The following is a 20,272-nucleotide window of genomic DNA, read 5'->3' on the forward strand; positions in this document are numbered from 1 at the left end:
TGCGATAGAAACTAGACTCCAACCCAGGTGTTTTACTCCAAACCAATTTTTATTTTCCCCTCTCTCAGCCTTTCCTTGTGACTATATGCTGGTCTCTATCTTCCTCCCACAGCCTAGATGAATCCCTGAGATTTATAAGTGAGCATCTTTTTAATATTTGTTTCTTTATGAGAGAGCACATATATGCGTGCACAAGTGAGCAAGGGAGGGGCAGAGAGAGGGAGACAGAGGTTCCAAAGCAGGCTCCACACTGACAGCAGAGAACCCAACAGGGGGCTCAAACTCATGAACCTGAGCAAAGTCGGCCACTTAACTGGCTGAGCCACCCTGGCACCCATATAGATGAGCATCTTAACTAAGTATTTTTAAGCAGATTGCTTAGTGTTGAAATATTTCCATGTTGGGAGATAAAAATTGGGGGATTAGAGCACAGCCATTTGATAAAAAAAACCAACTGGCCTGATATACATAAATAATTGAATAAAAAATAAATGGGAGGTGTGACTGGGTGGCTCAGTCAGCTAAGTGTCCAACTCAATCTCAGCTCAGGTCTTGATCTCAGGGTCGTGAGTTCAAGCCCCACATTGGGTTCCACGATGGGTGTGAAGCCTACTTTTTAAAAAAATGGGAGAAGAGACATTTTCACTGCAAAATTCCAAATAACTCATAGTTATTCTTACCTCAAGGAGATGGAGCGTAACTCCCCATTCCTTAGTTTGGGCTGCATATAGTGACTTCCTGCCAAGAATATAATGTGGAGAGGAGGGGAAAAGTATATTTACAATGGAGAAAACTGACAAGCACCACCTCAGCCAGGTGATCAAGATCAACGTCAACAGAAATAAGTCATGTTGATAGTAGCCATGACGTGATGGGATGAAGATGACACTTTACCTCTGTGGTCTTCCTCCTAAAAACCCACAACTCCAGCCTCCTCAGGGAAACAACATCAAACAAACCCTGATTGACAGACATCCAGAAAATACCTGACCAGTACTAGACACTGTCAAGGTCATCAAAAACAAGGGAAGTCTGAGAAACTCTCATGGCCCATAGGAGCTTCAGGAGAAATGACAACTAAATGTAATGTGGGATCTTGGACTGGATCCTGGGATAGAAAAAGGACATTAGATTAAAACTAAGGAAATCTGAACAAACTGTAGACTTTAGTTACTGATAATGTATTAAGATTAGCTGTTAGTTGTGACAAATATGTCTATAATAGGGGAAACTAGGTATGGGGGTATATGAGAACTGTACTATTTTATAACTTTTCGTAAATCTAAAAAAGCTTACTTCTTAAAAAGCTAAAGCAGAATAACATTTGATAAAAACAGTTCCCTTCCTGGTGAATTGTTAGGAATTGAAATGATACAGATCTTCCATCCCTAGATTAGTGATCAGGATCTGAGTTATATTATTAGAGAATTATCTCCTCACTGAGAATTATCCAGCTTGAGTATGAATTGTTTTGAAGGGCATGAATAAATAAATTTTTGGTGTTATATAGATTAGTATTAGAATATTAAATTAATGCCCAAAATTATTAGAATAATACCCAAATATAAGGCATGAATATGACAGTCTTTTACCATTCCAATGAAAAAATATTCTTAAAAGTAATGTGGGTGAATAGAAACAGTATTGTCCAAATTTTTTACATGCAATTTTGATGTCAATACCTGGCACATAGTAGGTTGTTAATAAGCACTTAGTGAATGAATGATAGTTTGAGGGGCTCAGTCAGTTAGCGTCCAACTCCTGATTTCGGCTCAGGTCATGATCTCGTGGTTCATGAGATCGAGCCCCAAGTAGGGCTCCATGCTGACAGCACAAAGCCTGCTTGGGATTTTTCTCTTTCCCCCTCTCTCTATGTCCTGCTTGTGCCCTTGCTCTCTCTCACTTTATATATATATCTCTCTCTCTCTCAAAATAAATAAACTTCAAAAAAAAAAGGAGTAATAGTTTGAGATCAAGTATATGGAGAGACCTGGATCCGTCTGTGAGGATCCTTCAAAGGTCTTTGACCAGGAAAGTAACACAGCAAAGGTGAAGTGGTATTTAGTCTCTTCTTAGGGGAAATGGAGATAGCACAGACTGCTCAGGGGAGGCCAGGGTGTGGCCAGGGTTGGCATGAGGGCACAGAAGGAGCCCCAATTTAGGAGGCAAATCTAGATTCAGAGACCACTGTAGACTGAGTGAGTGGGTCCCAAGAATCTGAGAAGTAAAGGCAAGAGCACTCAGGTGGTATCATGGGCAGAAGAGACACTAGCATGTTGATGAAAGAGAAAGGAGGCTGTTATGGCTGGAACATAGTGACAGGAACTTGGAAACCATGGAGAGGACTTGAGTTTTGTTTTTAAGTGCAAAGGAAAACCAGAGATTGACCTCTAATTCACAGTTTTTAAGCAACTGCCTTCTTCTGTGAGGAGTATGGATTGAAAGAGGAGGCAAGAATGGAAGCAAGGAAAGCCCTCAGGAGACTAGACAGGAAATGATAATGAATTTGTAACAACACTCCGCTCCCTAAATGCCCGGGTACTGTTCTAAGCACCTTACATGAACAAACTCATTTAAGTGTGCTGTCCAGTTAGCACCCTCTTTCATTCTCAAAAGTACAAGTTTGGATGATAAATTACAGGAAACTATGAATCAGCCAATTAACATTTTCAGGGAAGCAGTCTTCCTACCCATCAATTTCAAATCATTCTATGAAGCCACTAACTAAGACAACTCTATAATATAAGGTTTTAGCAGGAAAAACTAGACTCTCATCTCTGAACTTCCTGAGCCTCTTCCTTATTGTTCCCTTCTGTTCTGGGCCTGTCTCTTGGTTATCAGTTCCATGTGGGCATTTCTTTTTTTTTTTTTTTTTAATGTTTTTTTTATTTCTGAGAGAGAGAGTGTGTGTGTGAGAGCAGGGGAGGGTCAGAGAGAGAGGGAGACACAGAATCTGAAACAGGCTCCAGGCTCTGAGCTCGCTGTCAGCACAGAGCCCGACGCGAGGCTCGAACCCACGAACTGTGAGATCTGACCTGAGCCGAAGTCGGACGCTTAACTGACTGAGCCACCCAGGCACCCCTCCATGTGGGCATTTCTGTTTGTCTCATTTTCTCAGTATCTTTTCTTTTTTCCACTCCATCCCTTGTGACGTGTGTGTCTGTGTGTTCTGTGTTTCTTTCCTCTTTCCCCTTTTTGCCTTCTCCATTCCTCCTCTCTCTTCTCTTCCCCTCTCCTGATCTCCCTCTTGTGTCTCCTCTCAACTGGCCAGTGAGGTGCTGCAGTGTACGGTGGATCTCTTCTGTTTAATATATAAAAGTTGAGGTTGGCCATTTCCATTTAAAACTAATTAAGCAAGGGGTCGCCTAGGTGACTCAGTCGGTTAAGTGTCCGACTTCAGCTCAGGTTCATGGGTTCAAACCCCGCGTCGGGTTCTGTGCTGGCAGCTCAGAGCCTAGAGCCTGTTTCAGATTCTGTGTCTCCCTCTCTCTCTGCCCCTCCCCCACTCATGCTCTGTCTCTCTCTGTCTCAAAAATAAATAAAAACTATTAAAAAAAACTAATTGAGCAAGAGCCAGTGTAGTCATTCCAAAATGCTTCTAGATGATTGTTACTAAATATTTTAAATTCGTTTATTCCATTTCCTTCTTTTCACATTTCAAGGAAATTTACCTAGTACCTCATTCACCTGACTGGTTTCTTCCAGCCCCCAGGCCTTCACTTCTCACTCCACCACCACCTCCCTGGCTGTCTTCTCTACCTCAGGTCTGTCCCCAGCCCCCGCACTGGACCAAAATCGTAGCAGGTCACAGCTATTTAAAACATAAGAGGACTTATGTAACCTTCTGTATTAAGCCAAGTGACTCTCACTCTTCCATGTTTATCTTAGTTTATACTTCCTTTTTTAGCTTTTAAAAGGCTGGACACTTTACCATCTATTGATTTTTTTTTTTTTTTTTTTTTTTTTGGAGCTTATTGTTTCCAGACTGAAGCTTATTTTTAAGATGCTCTTACTTTTACATATGAGAGTATGCTGCTTTTATCTGCCTGGTTCCAAGTAAGAATCTACCAGGAACAGCTCTCTGAGAGAGGCTTCCCATAGTAAAGGAGTGTTCCTTTGTGCTCATCCTGGGTATAAATCACCTGGGAGCTTTTGAATGAGAAAAGACCTGGCTGACCCAGAAGGTGGTATTTATAAATAGTCCTCCAGTCCCCCTCCTTAAAGCTTGTCCACCTAATCCTCTCCTCTCTCAAGATTGGAAGTGACTTGACCTTTGAGTCTTAAAACTCAGGCTCTTTTTCTCTGAAAAATCTAGTTAGCAAAAAGCTGTTAAAAATGTTTTCAGCCAGATGATGATCGGCCGTCAAAGTTTGCCTTTCATTTCCAACATTTTTAGCCAAATATGTTGCTTCTTTTGAGGACCATCATTTCTCATTGTTATTTTAAGATACCCACCTTAATCATTTTTATTTCTGGAGTACCTGGGTGGCCCAATCGGTTGAGGTTTTGGCTTCAGCTCAGATCATGATCTCACTGTTGGTGGGTTCAGGCCCCACATCAGGCTCTGTGCTGACAGCTCAGAGCCTGCAACCTGCTTCAGATCCTGTGTCTCCCTCTCTCTGCCCTTCCCCCACTTGCACTCTGTCTCTCTTTCAAAAGTAAATAAACATTTAAAATAATAATAATTTTTATTTCTTTTTGCTATTGGGCTGTCATGGATTTGTACTTTTATGATTTATAAACCTGTTCCCAAATGGCTGCATCTCTGCCATGAATTAAGAGTATTCCTTTATACCCCTGACTTACAGAACTTGGAGGGGTTCTAAGCAGCCTCCATCCCAACATCATTGGGTGGAGCCCTGTTTATATTTCTCCAATTTTGTGTTATTTATTAAAGATAAATTACAGGTTTTCTTAGGAGTATAAAATGAAGCCATGATATAGACACTGATAGGCTTCCAGATTAAGGTACATGTAGGAAATGCCTAATTGTTGAACTAGCCAAAATATTTTTTTAAATCTATTTCCCCAAAAAGATAATTAAAGTCCTTAAACTGATTATTTATAGAGGAGGCGCTTATGTTAGGGAGAAAAGCCATATATTTTTAGCAGCTTATCTCCCTTGCTATAAAATGGAGAAATCTTGAATTCACTATCGACTAAGTATCGGAAAGAACACTCATTTTCCTTCAAGCCTCTAATAGACTGAAGAGTAAGTTCTGGTGCCAGGCTTTTCTTTGCTGACCTGGGCAAGCAGCAGTAATGCTTTTTCCGGAAACTGCTAGATCTGATCTAGCTGTTGCTTTATGAAGGGAGCCCCTTTTCTGAGGCTTTTCTTGCCCCACTTGTGTGTGAGCCTCGAACTTTAAGAATTATTTTAGTATTGCTTAATTTAAGAAAATCTGGTGTCCCACGTAGCTATATTGGTACATGTGTCTATCTGAAGAGAAAGAATGAAAACCATGTACAGAATAGGTTAAATGAGTACTGTGTCTTCCGAAAACCTTGGGCTTAAATGTCTAAGGCAGTTCTGTTTAGATCTGAGCTCAAGAGTGGACTTGCTGGATAGAGCAATAGTGTCTGTTGTTTCATTTCTCCAATTGGGGAAGCTTTCTCTTAATATACAGAGACCTCAGAATAAATAAGTGTATTTGTAGTCATTGTAATTTTAATACATGATCTAGGGGCATCCGGCTGCCTCAGTTAGTTGACTCTTGATCTTGGGATGGTGAGTTCAACCCCCACATTGGGCATAGAACCTACTTTAAAAAAAAAAAAAGTGATCTATGGGGTGCCTGGGTGGCTTAGTTGGTTGGGCGTCCGACTTCGGCTTAGGTCATGAACTCCCAGTTCGTGGGTTCGAGCCCCGCGTCAGGCTCTGTGCTAACAGCATGGAGTCTGGAACCTGCTTCAGATTCAGATTCTGTGTCTCCCTCTCTCTCTGCCCCTCCCCTGCTCACACTCTGTCTCTCTCTCTCTCTCTCCCAAAAATAAAATAAGCATTAAAAAAATTTTTTTAAAAAGTGATCTAATAAGCAAGTATGTATACTTTTGACTTGCTTTTGAATTTAGTCATTTAAAAAAAAAATTGGCGTTGGGGCGCCTGGGTGGCTTAGTCGGTTAAGCGTCCGACTTTCACTTAGGTCATGATCTCGTGATTCGTGGGTTCGAGCCCCGTGTCAGGCTCTGTGCTGACTGCCAGCTCAGAGCCTGGAGCCTATTTCAGAGTCTGTGTCTCCCTCTCTCTCTGACCCTCCCCTGCTCACGCTGTCTCTCCCTCTCTCTCCTAGAAATAAATAAAAAAATATTTTTTTAAAAAATTGGCGTTTTAGGGACACCTGGGTGGCTCAGTCAGTTAAGCATCCGACTGTTGGGTTCCTGAGACCGAGCCCTGCATTGGACTTAGCGCTGACAGCGCAGAGCTTGCTTGGGATTCTCTCTCTCTACCTTTTCCCCTTTCTCTTGCTCTCACTATCTCTCTCTCTCTCTTTCTCTCTCTCAAAATAAATATATAAACATTAAAAGTAAGATAAAGTGGAATTTCAGAATAGGAAGCAGAGAAGAGAACACAACACAGGTGTATAAGAGCAGCAGTATCTGATCATATAATGAGCGTACAAGGAGACTGTTAGGATTGCATACACCCACGGGAGAGTAGCACACCAGTGGGAGGTTCCTGGGGGGTGGGATAGTGCACAAGCAGGTGCGTGCCACAGGAAGCTAGGGTTCCCCTCACATTCAAGGCACCCTACTGGATTATCTTTTGTGACTTCTGTCTTGCAGCAGCAAAACCTAGAAAGAATCTCTCCAGAGGGTTAAATATACCGTTACCTGCACAGTGATGCTAACCATTTGTGCCGCTCAGGGTTCAATACCCCAAACTACCCAAACAATGGGAAAGGCTGGAGGCTCCCTGGGGTTTCAGAACTGACTGGCAGTCAGACGACCAGGACCTGCAGCAACAGCCATGCTGGAAAGGTGGGGTTAGCACTACCCATGGCCCCTTCCTCAAGAACTGCCGACTTTTCTTCAAGTCGAGGAACTGGTACCCAGACATCCAGAACTGGTACCCAGGCATCCAAGCCGAGGTCATGTGCTTACCCCCTGCTGTCCCAGGCTCCTAAGAGAAGGCTTTGGATCTTCTGTGACAGTGATGCAGAGCACTGGCTGTCTCCCATGGGGCATGGAGGCTGCAGGGTGCTGTTGGGAAGAGGGTTTGGTTGCTAAACAGCAGAAAGTGAAAACACAGGACATCTCAACCATATTAACTGTGTATATCTGAAGCTCAGTCTCTTTACAAACATTAACCATTTCTCTCAGACTTAGCCTCCATGGATAGATAACATTAATTTTCTTTTTCTGTAATTATTTGTCCATTGTTTAAAAAAAAAAAAACTCAGGACTATCTTTTTAAATTTAGTCTGTTTGTCACAGCTGTGTGTGTGCCTTGCTCAGTGTCCCAGTTCTACCTGGTTTTGAATGATGAGCAGAGTTCTGTGCCCTCCCACTCCTACTTTCTACTCCCCAGAGAAAACTGGTTTCAATTTCTAGCTGATTTACTTGGTATTTATCTTCATATTTCTGAGTTGCACCCTGTGGCTGTGTCTTAATGTTTCCGTTTTTGGCATTGTTTACCAACTTCCCACTCTGGAAAAGGAGTTTCATTCTTTTCCCGCACTTTCTGCCTCATCACATACATGCTCGTCTTTCCCAGCCTCTCAGATAATGGTGTTGGATCCATGGCCTATGATCTATGTTTATGGCTATGTCAACATTCTTGCTACCGTAACTACTCTTTTCTTCCAATACTACCTCTGATTTTTCCCTGGTGATGGTTATTGTCTTGGTTTTTTATTTATTTGGCTAAATTTTCTGTGCTACTAATTTAACCCCCAAATCTCTCCTAATGGTATAAATCTTTCCATATAAACACATTAGATAGTCTTTGAATCTCATCTTCTTAAAATCTCTCCCTAAGTGTTTTCTTTTCTTTTTTTTTTTTTAATGTTTTTTATTTATTTCTGAGAGAGAGAGAAAGAGTGAGGTAGCGTGAGCAGGGAAGAGTCAGAGAGAGAGGGAGACACAGAATCCAAAGCAGCCTCCAGGCTCTGAGCTAGCTGTCAGCACAGAGCCCGATGGGGGGCTCGAACCCATGAACCGTGAGATCATGACCTGAGCCGAAGTTGGATACTTAACCAACTGAGCCACCCAGGCACCCCTCTTTTCTTTTCTTCTTTACGATTATTTATTTTTGAGAGGGAGAGACAGAGCATGAGTGGGGGAGGGGCAGAGAGAGAGGGAGACACAGCATGGGAAGCAGGCTCCAGTCTCCAAGCTGTCAGCATAGAGCTCAGTGCAGGGCTTGAACCCACAAACCATGAGATCATGACCTGAGCCAAAGTGAGATGCTTAACGGACTGAGCCAACCAGGCGCCCCTCTCCCTCAGCATTCTGATCTGCTTTGGTCTAGACCCTTGACCTTTGCCCTCCGGGTCCGCTAAGGAGCTGTTGTTCTGGGGTCTCCTTCACAGTCACCCAGAGGACCCCTTCACCTGTATCTTGTTTCTGATCCCTTGCTTCCTGGATTCAGTATCGTCCTCTTCCGGAGTCTTCACCTGTCATTTTCAAGTAGCATATTATCATTAGTTTCTTGAGAAAGTAAATCCTTTTTTAGTTTCAGGAATTTCCCTGAGAATTTTAAAGTCACTGCTTCATTTTTTTCTCTATCCTTCAGAGTGCCTGTTGAAAAGTGTAATTCATTCTGATTTTTTTTTCCCATTCTGATTCTGACCTTTTATGTGACAGCTTGTTTTCCCTCTGGAAGCTTCTCTTTAACATTGATGTTCTGCAGGTTCGCTGTGATGTGACTTGGGCATTTGCTGGGCTCTTTCAATCTGGGACATTTTTGTGAATTAACTCATTAATGACTTTCTCTCCTTGGTCTTTCTCTTCTGACTTTCTTGAACTGCTGTTATTTAGATGTTGGACCTCTTAGACTGATACCCAGTTTTTGTATCTTTACTCTCCTATTTTCTATCCTTGTGGCTTTTTATTTTTATTTCTGAAAGAGTTCCTCAGCTTTGTCTTCTAACCCTTGCATTGAGTTGTTTGGTTCTGCTATCAAAATGTGTATTTTTCTGGGACGCCTGGGTGGCTCCATCAGTTAAATGTCTGACTTAAGCTCAGGTCATGATCTTGTGGTTTATAAGTTCAAGCTCCACATCAGGCTCTCCACTGTCAGTGCAGAGCCTACTTCAGATCCTTTCTCCCTCTCTCTGCCCTTCCCCTGCTCATGCTTTCTGTCTCTCTCAGAGGTAAATAAACATTTTTAAATGTGAATAAGTAAATAAAATATGTATTTTTTCTAACATTATTTCTAACATTTTTTCTGAATGTTCTTTTTTTCATTGCTATTTATTATTGACTCATTTATTGTATGATGAACAATACAGAAACTAGAAAATATAACTACTTAAGTTAGAAGGCATTTTATGACAAAAGGAAATTATCAATCAACTAACCTCAAAATTTATAAGTTTGGGACTCTTGGGTTGTTCAGTTGGTTAAGGGTCTAGCTCTTGGTTCCGGCTCAGGTCATGATCTCACAGTTCATGAGTTCTAGCCCCACATCAGCCTCTGTGCTTGGGATTCTCTCTCTCTCTCTCCATCCTTCCCCCACTCTCTTGCTCACTGTCTTTCAAAATAAATAAATAGGGGCGCCTGGGTGGCTCAGTCGGTTAAGCATCCGACTTCGGCTCAGGTCATGATCTCAAGGTTCGTGGGTTCAAGCCCCATGTTGGGCTCTGTGCTGACAGCTCAGAGCCTGGAGCCTGCTTCAGATTCTGTATCTCCCTCTCTCTCTGACCCTCCCCTGCTCACACTGTCTCTCTCTCTCTCTCTCTCTCTCTCTCAGAAATAAATAAAAACATTTAAATTTTTTTAATAAATAAACTTTTTAAAAAATTGTAAGCTTGAGCCAGAGAAAATCACCTAACATATACAAAATTCAACTCTATATAATTTTTAGTGTCTGTAAGGGTTATGTCATCTCTGGCTGTTTTGTTTGTTCTTAATGTGTCTTTTTAAAAGTTTGTATCTTCCTCTATATTCTCTTTTTTCCTCTAAGTTGCTTTTTCCTCCTTAGTTTGGTCTATCTTTAATAGTAAATGCTTTCCTCAATTTCTGGTGATCCTTGTCTATTTTCTGGTATTTAAGAGCAGACCACTAAACAGGTACGTGAGAGCTCCGGACTTGTGAGTAAAACTTACAGGCTATGATCCTCACTGTGGAGTGGTCTGCATGAGTCACTTACTGGGATACCTCTCTTATCTGTTTCTTTAGGTTTATTTACTTATTGAGAGCACACAAGCAGGGGAGGGGGCAGGGAGAAGAGAGAGGGGGGTGTAGGGAGAGAATGAATCTCAAGCAGGTTCCACACTCAGTGCAGAGCTCAATCCCACCATCCCAGGATTATGACCTGAGCCAAAATCAAGAGTCAGACGCTTAACTGACTGAGCCACTCAGGCGCCCCTCTTGAGGTCTTTTATCTTGGCTGGTCTGATTCTGTTGGAAAATTTCTAATTTTGCACTATTTATTTTCACCCCCTTTCTTGCAATTTCTAGGTGTATACAGTCTTTGGTTCTTATGTTGTAGATAAAAATATCTCCACTGGGTCTCTGCTAAGGTCTTTCTTTAGATGTCCTTTGGACCCTCCTGCACATTCTTCTTTGTTTTCATGGCACTTAGTAGATAGGCCGACTTGCTAAAAACTAAACAGGAGTCAGTAGGAGCAAATCTGAGAGCTAGAACACATCTAGAGTACAAAGTAAGAGTCACTTTCAGTGCATTATTGTTCCTTAATATATTTGATCAGAAACTGGATGAACCTCCGAGATGCTGAGACAGGGAAGATACTGTGGCAAGGAACAGAAGACCTGTCAGTCCCTGGCGTGGAGCATGAAGGTACTCTCCAAGCCTTTATCTGCACAAGGCTCTCATGTTTCGGGAGCGGGGCCCAAGCATCAGGGAGCTGAATTAGTGCAGATTCTAACGGGGGTGGGGGGAGCAAGCCCCTGCAGGCTCAGCATGTCTTGCTGAGCTTTCTAGTTCCTTTCCTACATTTCTTTCTCTCGCTTCCCAAGGTCTGCTTTGTGCTGAAATGTTAGCATCAGAACATACCTATAGTTATAAACTAAGATCTTAATTTTGCCTTTTTAAAAAAAAAAAGAAAGAAAGAAAATTTGCGTTTTTATCTCCCTGAAATAAAAGAACAGAGGGGTTAAAACAAACAGAACCGAGTAGAGAAGGTGCCTGTTCAGCCCACTTCCTGATGACAGCAGCTAGGGAAGGTCCTTAGAGGCACCACATCTGTGCTTCTCGACGCTCTTCCAGTCAGATGCACTTGACCAGTGCATCAGTATGATTTTCACTGAGAGCGGCTTCAATATTTATTTTTCTCTTCTAGCCCGTGTTCCCAAGAAAATCCTGAAGTGCAAGGCAGTGTCTCGAGAATTGAACTTCTCTTCAGCAGAGCAAATGGAAAAATTCCGCCTGGAACAAAAAGTTTACTTCAAAGGGCAATGCCTAGAAGGTATTCTGTGGCCTTCATGCCTAGAAGCATGAAGGGAAAAAAGCAAGACCCAGTGAACTAAAGTATTGCTTTGGTAACATTCATTTCATTTCGCAACTCGGTTTGTGACAGGATTCCTACGCCCTGTGAGACTGGGGGCCCCCCGGCAAAAAGAAACAAAAACAAAGCTGACGACAAGGGGCCTTGAGCCCAACAAAAGGGTTTCTGACCCTGGTGGGCCTGGGTTGGCGCCTGCTTTATCACTGGTGGATTGTAACGAGGTCACGAGGAAGCCGCCGATTAGGGCCTGGTACGGTGCTCTCCATACAGCCTCGTACGGCTCTGACTGGCAAGGCCGCTCTGCGCTGAGTTTCTACCATGGACTGTAAGAGTGCACGTATGTGTGTTAGAGCTGAAATTCCAAGTAAAAGGCCAATTCTGTCCTTCTCTATCATTTACACACAGCCTCCTTCTAAGAAGGCGTTGCTTATGCATATCTGTCCCCTGGTCCTAGTCCTTTAGACCCCGGAGCATGGGCAGCAAGCCTCTGGTGTGGTTCAGAGGACAGCCTGAGGGGACTCCCCTGTCCTTTCTTATGCCTCTGACGCCAGAGGCTTCTGATGGCTGGATTTATGGTTCTTGGGTTAAGAGGCTCACTCTGAATGGGTGCGGACAAAGTCCTGAGACTGTGGGGCGCCCACTTACTGCTTTTCCTTCTTCCTTCAGAATGGTTCTTCGAGTTTGGTTTTGTGATCCCCAACTCCACGAACACCTGGCAGTCCCTGATCGAGGCAGCACCCGAGTCCCAGATGATGCCTGCCAGCGTGCTGACGTGAGTGAGCAGACCACGGGGACTGGGGAGTGGTTCTAGAAGCAGGCGTTCCAGGCGGTGGAGGGGGGGCTTGTGGTCCTGGCCAGCGAGCAGCCTGGTTTGAAAATAAGGGTAAAGAGTATCCAGAGATATTCAGGTTTATGGGTTACTGTCATATGAAAAAGATAGTGTAATCAAATGGAAAAAATAAACATCTTTAGATTAGACCTTTAGACTAAATTCCTGATTAACCCTGACTAGCTGTGCAACCTTGAACAATATTTATCTCCCTGGCCTTATTTTTCTCCTCCCTACACATAGAATGAATCATTCTATCTCACAGAGGTGTAGTCAGGATAAAAGGAGATGATATGGAAGGACACTGGCATATGCTGTATATTAAGTCTGTGCTCCTTTGCTCACTTTCCCGACTGCCAAATGTCTGCTACTCTGTACATTTTTTGAATGGCCTCTAATGGAATCTGTCAAAGTTCTAATTATGTTTTAGAGGATAATCTTTGGTTACAGTTTTTCAGAGACTGGCTTACCATGTTTAATAGCTACGCTGCCTGCTCAAAGAATAATTAGTTTGTCCTTTGTCCAAAACCACTGGCAGTAACAGACCACTTACCATTGTCTCTTGGAAAAAGGTATTAGTCCTTCAAAAGTTCTAGTAATACTGTGTTGTAGTGAGTTATTCACACAGATAATTGTTTCATATTGGATTGTCCCTTTAAACACATCCTTAGTGAAAGCCACACTGAATATAGAGGTTGTTTATAAGTCCTTTGTAGATTTTTAATTACAGTAGGAGGTGTCTTTATATCCTATTAGCCATTTAAATCTTGAGTTTCTTATGTACCTACTTTATAATTAATTACCAGCAAAAATGTATCTGCTGGCTATTAATTACCCTGGGAAAGTCCAGGGTAGTATATAGAAGGGCATTTTTTATATTTTATTACCTTCATTTGGCTCCTCCTTGGCCAGGCCCGATTTCTTTCAGGTATGAAAACCAGTAAGTCTGTGATGATATATCTAGGTTATTTCAGTCATGTCTTGCTTTTTGGAACCCAAAATCAGTTCCTCTGTTGCCCTTAACTTGGTTCAAGAGTGGTTTGGTTTGGAAGCACTGAGATACCCACCAAGAAAAATGCAGTTCCACTCTGTGCAATCCAGGTGTATCATTTGAGGTTCTTTGGCTGCAAGCCATAGAAAGTGACTCCAGCTGATAGGACAGAGCTGACAGGTGGAGGGTGTCCTGAGGCCTGGGTGGCTCAAAAGATGCGGATGGCAGGAATCCGTGTATGATTTCCTTCAGGAGCAGCTGCAGGAAGTATCCTGCTCTGGGGAGAGAGTCTGATTGGCCCAAATTATGTCCTGTGCCCACCTCTTCACCAGGTGAAGGAGGGGCTGCCTGACTGACCCATGGACTGGAGATGGGGTGGGTCCCCAAAAGGAAAGCAGAGCACTCTTACCCAAAGTGATGAGAACACATGCGGGCAAGGCCAACCCTCAGCTGTCCACCAGAGCCGGTGCTGGAGGGAAGATACCGCCCCTGAGGCCTGTAGGTCTCCAGGTGTATCAAAAAGTCAGTTGTATTTAAAAAAAAAAAAAAAAAAGTCACATTTATAAGCACCCCTGTGTGCAGAGTCCTCCACTAAGGACTGTATATATATCAAGATTAAGGTATGCTCTCCCTTCTGTTTTCTGAACTTGAAGAAAAATCTAATCACAAAGTTAAAAGTTAAATGTCACATTAGACTTCTAACCCCCTTTAGACATAGATTTTAGTGTCCCGAAGCCAAGGTTCTAGGTGGGTGCATGTCCCTGGGCCCGGCAGACCCAAATTGAAACCACTTTGTGAGGATGCAATGTGTTACCTAACACACTCACTCTTTTGCCCTCTCTTCTTACTTATAGTGGGAATGTTATCATAGAGACAAAGTTTTTTGACGACGATCTTCTTGTAAGCACATCCAGAGTGAGACTTTTCTACGTTTGAGAGAAGAATATGTGTGCATTTCAAGAATTTGGGTTTGGGGCGGGGGGGAGGAAACTGTTTACTTTTTTCCTCCACACGTTTGATTTTTGGCACTTTCACCCCTAATTCCCTCTACGGCAAAACCCACCTGCAGCCACCAGTGGACCAGTTCTGTGTAGATAACCAGATGGCTGTTTCCTCCCAAGCCGCCATCTTCCACTGACAGACTAAACTCCCAACCCCGGGCCAGGGTAGAAGGTGAGCCTCGAGTCCTTCCCAGGATGACACAGGGACAAACGCTTACCACGAGAGCCGATGCTGTTCCCACCCCTCCCTGCCTCCTCCTTGGGCCCTGCAGGCAACACATTTTCCTTTGGCTCCTGGTTTTGGAAAAATTCATATTCCTGACTTATGTTTCGTTTTTTTCCTACCACTTCTATTTCATACATTCTCATACATCTAACTTGTAAAATAGACTGTGATATTATTATTACGTAATGAATTAAAACATATGAATTAAAATATTCCTACAGTCTTTAGAATGGCACTGCTTTCATCTCTACTTTTTCTGGAACATGAACTCTGCCCCATGAGTGGGAAGAAAGACATTTATCAGACCACAGGATCACAACAATATTTTACTCCAGAGATCGATGGGTAGATCTTGTGGTTCCTAATGCTTCCGTTGCTGCTTTCCAAGAAGGTCACAACGTACCCAAACAAGACCCAAGGCGTGAACAGTTGTCTTTTAGACATGATATTTAGTGGTTCTCTTCCGGAACATAGAAGCACCCATTGTTGTTTGTTAACTTTTTTCATACCTTTATGATGTACATTTGTTAAGGAGGTTTCCTTGACAGAGCAGGGACTCTTATATTCCTAAGTGAGAGAATAGAAATTACAAAATGAAGAGAAAAGCTCCTTCAAGTCACACGGAGAACGATGGGAATGCATCCGGGATGGGGTAGGTTGCTGGGAGGCCTCAAAACCCGGTCAAGAGGTGGTGTGACCGGTGTGGTGTGGGCAAGAGTGGTCATATCAGCCGCGCCTGCAAGCCTGACATGAGAGAGAGGAGGGTTCTTTTTTAGGAACGTACCTCTGACCTACCCGCAGCCTTCACTATCCTTTATAAAATACCAACAATTCAAAGTTTTCCAATGGCCACAGCAGTAAGATCTGAAGCCAGAGGGGAGGAGCCTACACCAAAAGAAGGACCCTCTGTGTGTAGCCCCTGCTCCCAGATTCCTCCTCTCCCTCTTCCTGTTACCGAAGGGTCTGTTTGCATCTGTGGATGGGGAGAGAAGTGCATTTTCTAGTATACTCTCGCCGTCGTGCAGTGGTAATTCTATTCCTCACGTTAGGGCTGTTGTCTTCAAAAGCTAATTTTTAAATACCAAGACTGGATTAAAAAAAACAACAACAACAAGTTAAAATGAATCCGGATTTCCTTTTGCTTTCTGGAAATGCTGTCTCCTTCCTCAGAGTGAGCTCGTCTCCTTACCTTCTCGTAACCTGTATGTGCTCCCCAGAACTCCGTCGGGGAAGGCTCTCAGGGGGCTGGACATCCTAGTGGAGACAAGGCCAGCCCCGGGAAGCTGCTCCACCTGCTTGGAGCCTCCTTCACTGCCCTTCTCCACTCACTCACCGCGCCAGAACTGTCAGGGACACGAGTCCTTGCCAGCCGCTCTGAGAAGAAAAGTTACAGCCCCGTCAGCCTTAGACTCTTACCGTCTCTTCAGGCAGCAACGCGGACGCTCAGGCAGTGCCGATCATGTTCTCATGGAACGGCTAAGGCCAGGAAAGCGTGTCCTCCANCGGGAGGCACAAGCAGACGGGGAGGACCGAGCTGCCGGGCCGCGGCCTGTGTAGGTGGAAGTCCGCTCTGGTAGAGCGGCCGCGGGTCTGAATGCCTGCGGAGCTGGGCTGTCCGGGGTGGCATCGAAGGCCACAGAACGTTATGAAAGAGCATACTGCCCAGGCGTAGCACAGTGCACAGCCGCTGGCTCTCAAACATTTACAGGCACCTGCCCACCCCACCCCCCCAGAGACCCTGATTGGGGAGGTGTGGGGCCTAGAAACCCACCTGTGAAGCACGCCAGGCGCTTCTGATGCAGGTGGTCTGTGGACCAGACTTTGAGAAGTACTGGTGGAGACGTTTAGGAAACGTTAGAGACGCACATACGTACAGCCACCTGCATGGCTGTAAGATAAACTAGTCTCCGGGCAGCATGCTTGAAGAACAAAGCGTGCTCCCGGTTCTGACTTGTGCAGGCAGAGGGGGAGCCTTCAGATGCTGAGGGCAACGAGGAGGACCTGAAGAGTCTGTGGAGGTTGGGGGGGGAGAAGACAGACGACCTTGGAGAAAGATGCGGGAGAACTTAGAAGACCCTTGCGAACATAGATTTCTATTTAGAAAAGTCTGGTTGAGGTGTGCTGTGTGATGGGTAGTAAAGCCTCTCGTCCGTCTCCATCTGCGTTACTTGCCAGTGTTTTTGGACTTCAGTGGTGGGCGTGTGGCGAAGCACTGAGTCCGGCCCGAGGTGGGCAAGCAGGGCTTATAGGAAGTCAGGTCTACCAAAGGCCGCGTTCGGGTCACACTTATACCCTTACTGTGCGTATATGTGTGAAGCACAGCCCTGCCTTTCTGAGATCTAGCTCTAGTAGAGAATCTATGTGACGAGTCTAAGTGCCCGCCATAAAGGAAGCACGGGTGAATTTAAAGGAAGGAGAGATCAGGGCGCCTGACTGGAAGAGCGCGTAACTCCTGACCTCGAGGTTGTGACTTTGAGCCCCTTAAAAAAGTACAACTTTATTTTTTTTTATTTTTTTTAAATATTTTTATTTATTTCTAGGAGAGAGAGAGACAGCGCGAGCAGGGGAGGGTCAGAGAGAGAGGGAGACACAGACTCTGAAATAGGCTCCAGGCTCTGAGCTGTCAGCACAGAGCCCGACGCGGGGCTCGAACCCACGAACCGCGAGATCATGACTTAAGCGAAAGTCGGACGCTTAACCGACTAAGCCACTCAGGCGCCCCAAAAAAGTACAACTTTAAAAGAAATACAGGAAGAAGAGATTTTTTTAAAAAATGAATCAAATGAAAATTAAAAAAGGAAGAAGAGATTACACACAATTCAGAAAAATCAGTAAAGCCCAGGGGCGCCTGGGTGGCTTAGTCAGTTAAGCGTCCGACTTTCGCTCGGGTCATGATCTCGCGGTTCGTGGGTTCGAGCCCCGCGTCGGGCTCTGTGCTGACTGCCCGCTCAGAGCCTGGAGCCTGTTTCAGTCTGTGACTCCCTCTCTCTCTGACCCTCCCCTACTCACGCTGTCTCTCTCTCTCTCTCCTAGAAATAAATAAAACATTTAAAAAAAAATTTTTTTTAAAAAAAAGAAAAATCAATAAAGCCCTCTTCTCTGAATCCTTCAGCTCTTTGCCTACAAAACATGTTCAAAAGTCACCCTAAAAAAATAAGTTTTTTAAAAGGCTTTCCTCCAATCCTGCACACCTGCAGTTTCTGCTCCATCCTTCCGTGTCTCTGCAGATCCAAACTCCTTGGGATTGTCTCCACTCATTCCTTCCATTCCCTGCCTCCCATTTACTCCTCAGCTACTGACTGCCATCTGGCTCCGCCGCGGCCTCCTCTCCGCCAGTGCATCCCTGGACGCCGCTGATTGCTGCCTCCTTCTGGTCCTTCCTGCTTTGTCACCTGCCTTTGATCCTTTTGACATCTGGAGATTCTTCTGGATTCTAGGAGCCCCTTTCCTGGGAGTTCTGCTCCTTTGGGGCTCTTCATTTTCATCCTACTACATTGTCCCTAAAAAATTTGTTAGTGGAAATTTCTTTCTTTCTTTCTTTCTTTCTTTCTTTCTTTCTTTCTTTCTGTCTGTCTGTCTTTCTGTCTGTCTTTCTGTCTTTCTGTCTGTCTTTCTGTCTTTCTGGCTTTCCGTCTTTCTGGCTGTTGTATATCGAGAACATACTATATGCGAATCCTTTAAGCACTATACGTTCACTCCACACATATGTATTGAGCACTTCTTATACACCAGACACTGTTCTAAATTGTTGGAGATACTTGCTGGACAAGACTAGGAAAGTCCCTACCCCTCGATTCTAATGAAAGGAGACGGAAGCAAATAATTTCAGATGGTGATCAATGCTCTGAAGAAATAGGACAGTGCAATGGCAGCATAGGTCTGGTGTGAAAAGGAACAAACGACAGCAGTCAGCTTTTGATCACCAAAACAGGATGGGTGAGTCCCCAGCAAGCCTTGGAAAGCCAGGTTTTTATGCGAAAAGATGTTTTTTTAAGTCCCTTAAACTATCAACAGTGCAGGAACCTGGTGTGGCGCCCACAATTCTCTAATTTACCGCAAGGAACCCCTCCTTGTGAGAATGGACCTGCCCTGTCCAGCCTGGTGTAGGTTGGAGGGGAGAACCGAGGAAGAAATAGGCCACAGAGGTCAGGTGCACACAGATGTCCCTGCTTTCCTTCACCCCCACGTCCCAGGCTCGGGTGGGACTGGCGGGCAGAGACATCTGCCCAGCTGTGGGGAAGGAGAGCTTCAGAGCTGATGCCCGCTTCCTGGAGGTGGGCGGGGAGAATGGGCCACCCCACAATCCAGACCAGCCTGCTGCCTCACGTTACAGGCCTCTCCGCCAGCCCCGCTGCCCCGCTGCCCGTGCTGCGGTTCCCATAACCCCCGAGGGCCGGTGCATCCAGCTGCTTTGCCTCCCTTTGATTTATCCATCACATCACGGCCAAAAAGAGCCCCCAAATCTGCCTCTGGTTGCCGATCCCTCTGGATTGAATGGTTTATTTTTAGAATTTCTTGCTAGTGAGCGGGCAGTTGTTTTTGCAGCTTTCTGTGTTATTTTGAAAGTGAAAACATAACTGGCTTAGCAGATTTTTGGTGCTTTTACAAAGCTACAGCAGCTTTGACTGTAGTTTTGAATAAAACTGAGGGGTGAAATGGAATGGAGTAAAAAGTGGAGATTTGGTGAATATATTTGGTTCGCAAGCTGTGCACCAAGGGTGCCCAAGGATATTTTAATTTGCAAAGGAAATGCAACAATTCGGGACATCTGTCACTGGTCACTATGAACTGGTCGTTACGAACTCAAGATATTTCGGTTTCAGCATCACATTACACCAATTATATTCTTTTTGATGAGCTATCTTTAGGAAACTACGTTTTTGGAAGTTTTGGTGATAAATAAGTACCCCTGAAAAGTTAATGTGAATAGGAAACGAGGGTGCTTATCTCCAATCCAATTCCAAGGTTTGAGAAGCTGAGCAGTACTCAGCAGTCACATATCCCAATAGTAAGTCATTGTGATTATAAATAAAATAAAACTATTTTTTCTCTCAATTTATGTGGCTTTTCGTTTTCCAAAATACTATGACCGCTACTAACTAGGTTAGGATATAAGTAGTTATGCACTACATAATAAAGAGAAGTGTTGTTTATTTTGGTTTAGTTATGAAAAATTAACAGAGACACTAAGGGTGCTGTGGACAGAGAAAGTTTAAGGATCCCTAGTAAGCCCTGAGGTGTTTTGTTTTTGTTGTTGTTGAGATTTTATTCTCAAGTAATTTCTACACCCAGTCGGGGCTCAAACTCACAACCCTGAGATCAAGTGTTGAATGCTCTACCAACAGCCAGCCAGGTGCCCTAAGCCCTTAGTTTAAAAAATATGTCTTTCAGGGGGCGCTTGGGTGGCTCAGTCGGTTAAGCATCTGACTTTGACTCAGGTCAGGATCCTGCAGTTCATGACGCATCGGGCTCTGTGCGGACAGCTCAGAGCCTGGAGCCTGCTTCAGATTCTGCGTCTCCCTCTCTCTCTACCCCTCCCCAGCTCACGCTCTGTCTCTGTCTCTCTCACACAAAAATAAACATTTAAAAAAATCT

General features: G+C 44.2%; 1 protein-coding gene across 1 annotated transcript in view; it reads left to right on the forward strand.

Annotated features, from left to right (window-relative positions):
• Positions 1–15,829, forward strand: part of PDE6D (phosphodiesterase 6D) — a 50,961-nt gene extending 35,132 nt beyond the window's left edge. Inside the window, exons 2-5 of the mRNA XM_077758538.1 lie at positions 10,875–10,963; positions 11,466–11,591; positions 12,297–12,402; positions 14,305–15,829. Of these exons, the coding sequence (XP_077614664.1) occupies positions 10,875–10,963; positions 11,466–11,591; positions 12,297–12,402; positions 14,305–14,386 (403 nt within the window). The 3' untranslated portion in view covers positions 14,387–15,829. The remainder of the gene's footprint in view (positions 1–10,874; positions 10,964–11,465; positions 11,592–12,296; positions 12,403–14,304) is intronic.
• Positions 15,830–20,272: the final 4,443 nt, after the last annotated feature.

This window comes from Crocuta crocuta, unplaced genomic scaffold (assembly GCF_008692635.1).
Source record: "Crocuta crocuta isolate KB4526 unplaced genomic scaffold, BGI_CrCroc_1.0 scaffold290, whole genome shotgun sequence".
NCBI lineage: Eukaryota > Metazoa > Chordata > Mammalia > Carnivora > Hyaenidae > Crocuta > Crocuta crocuta.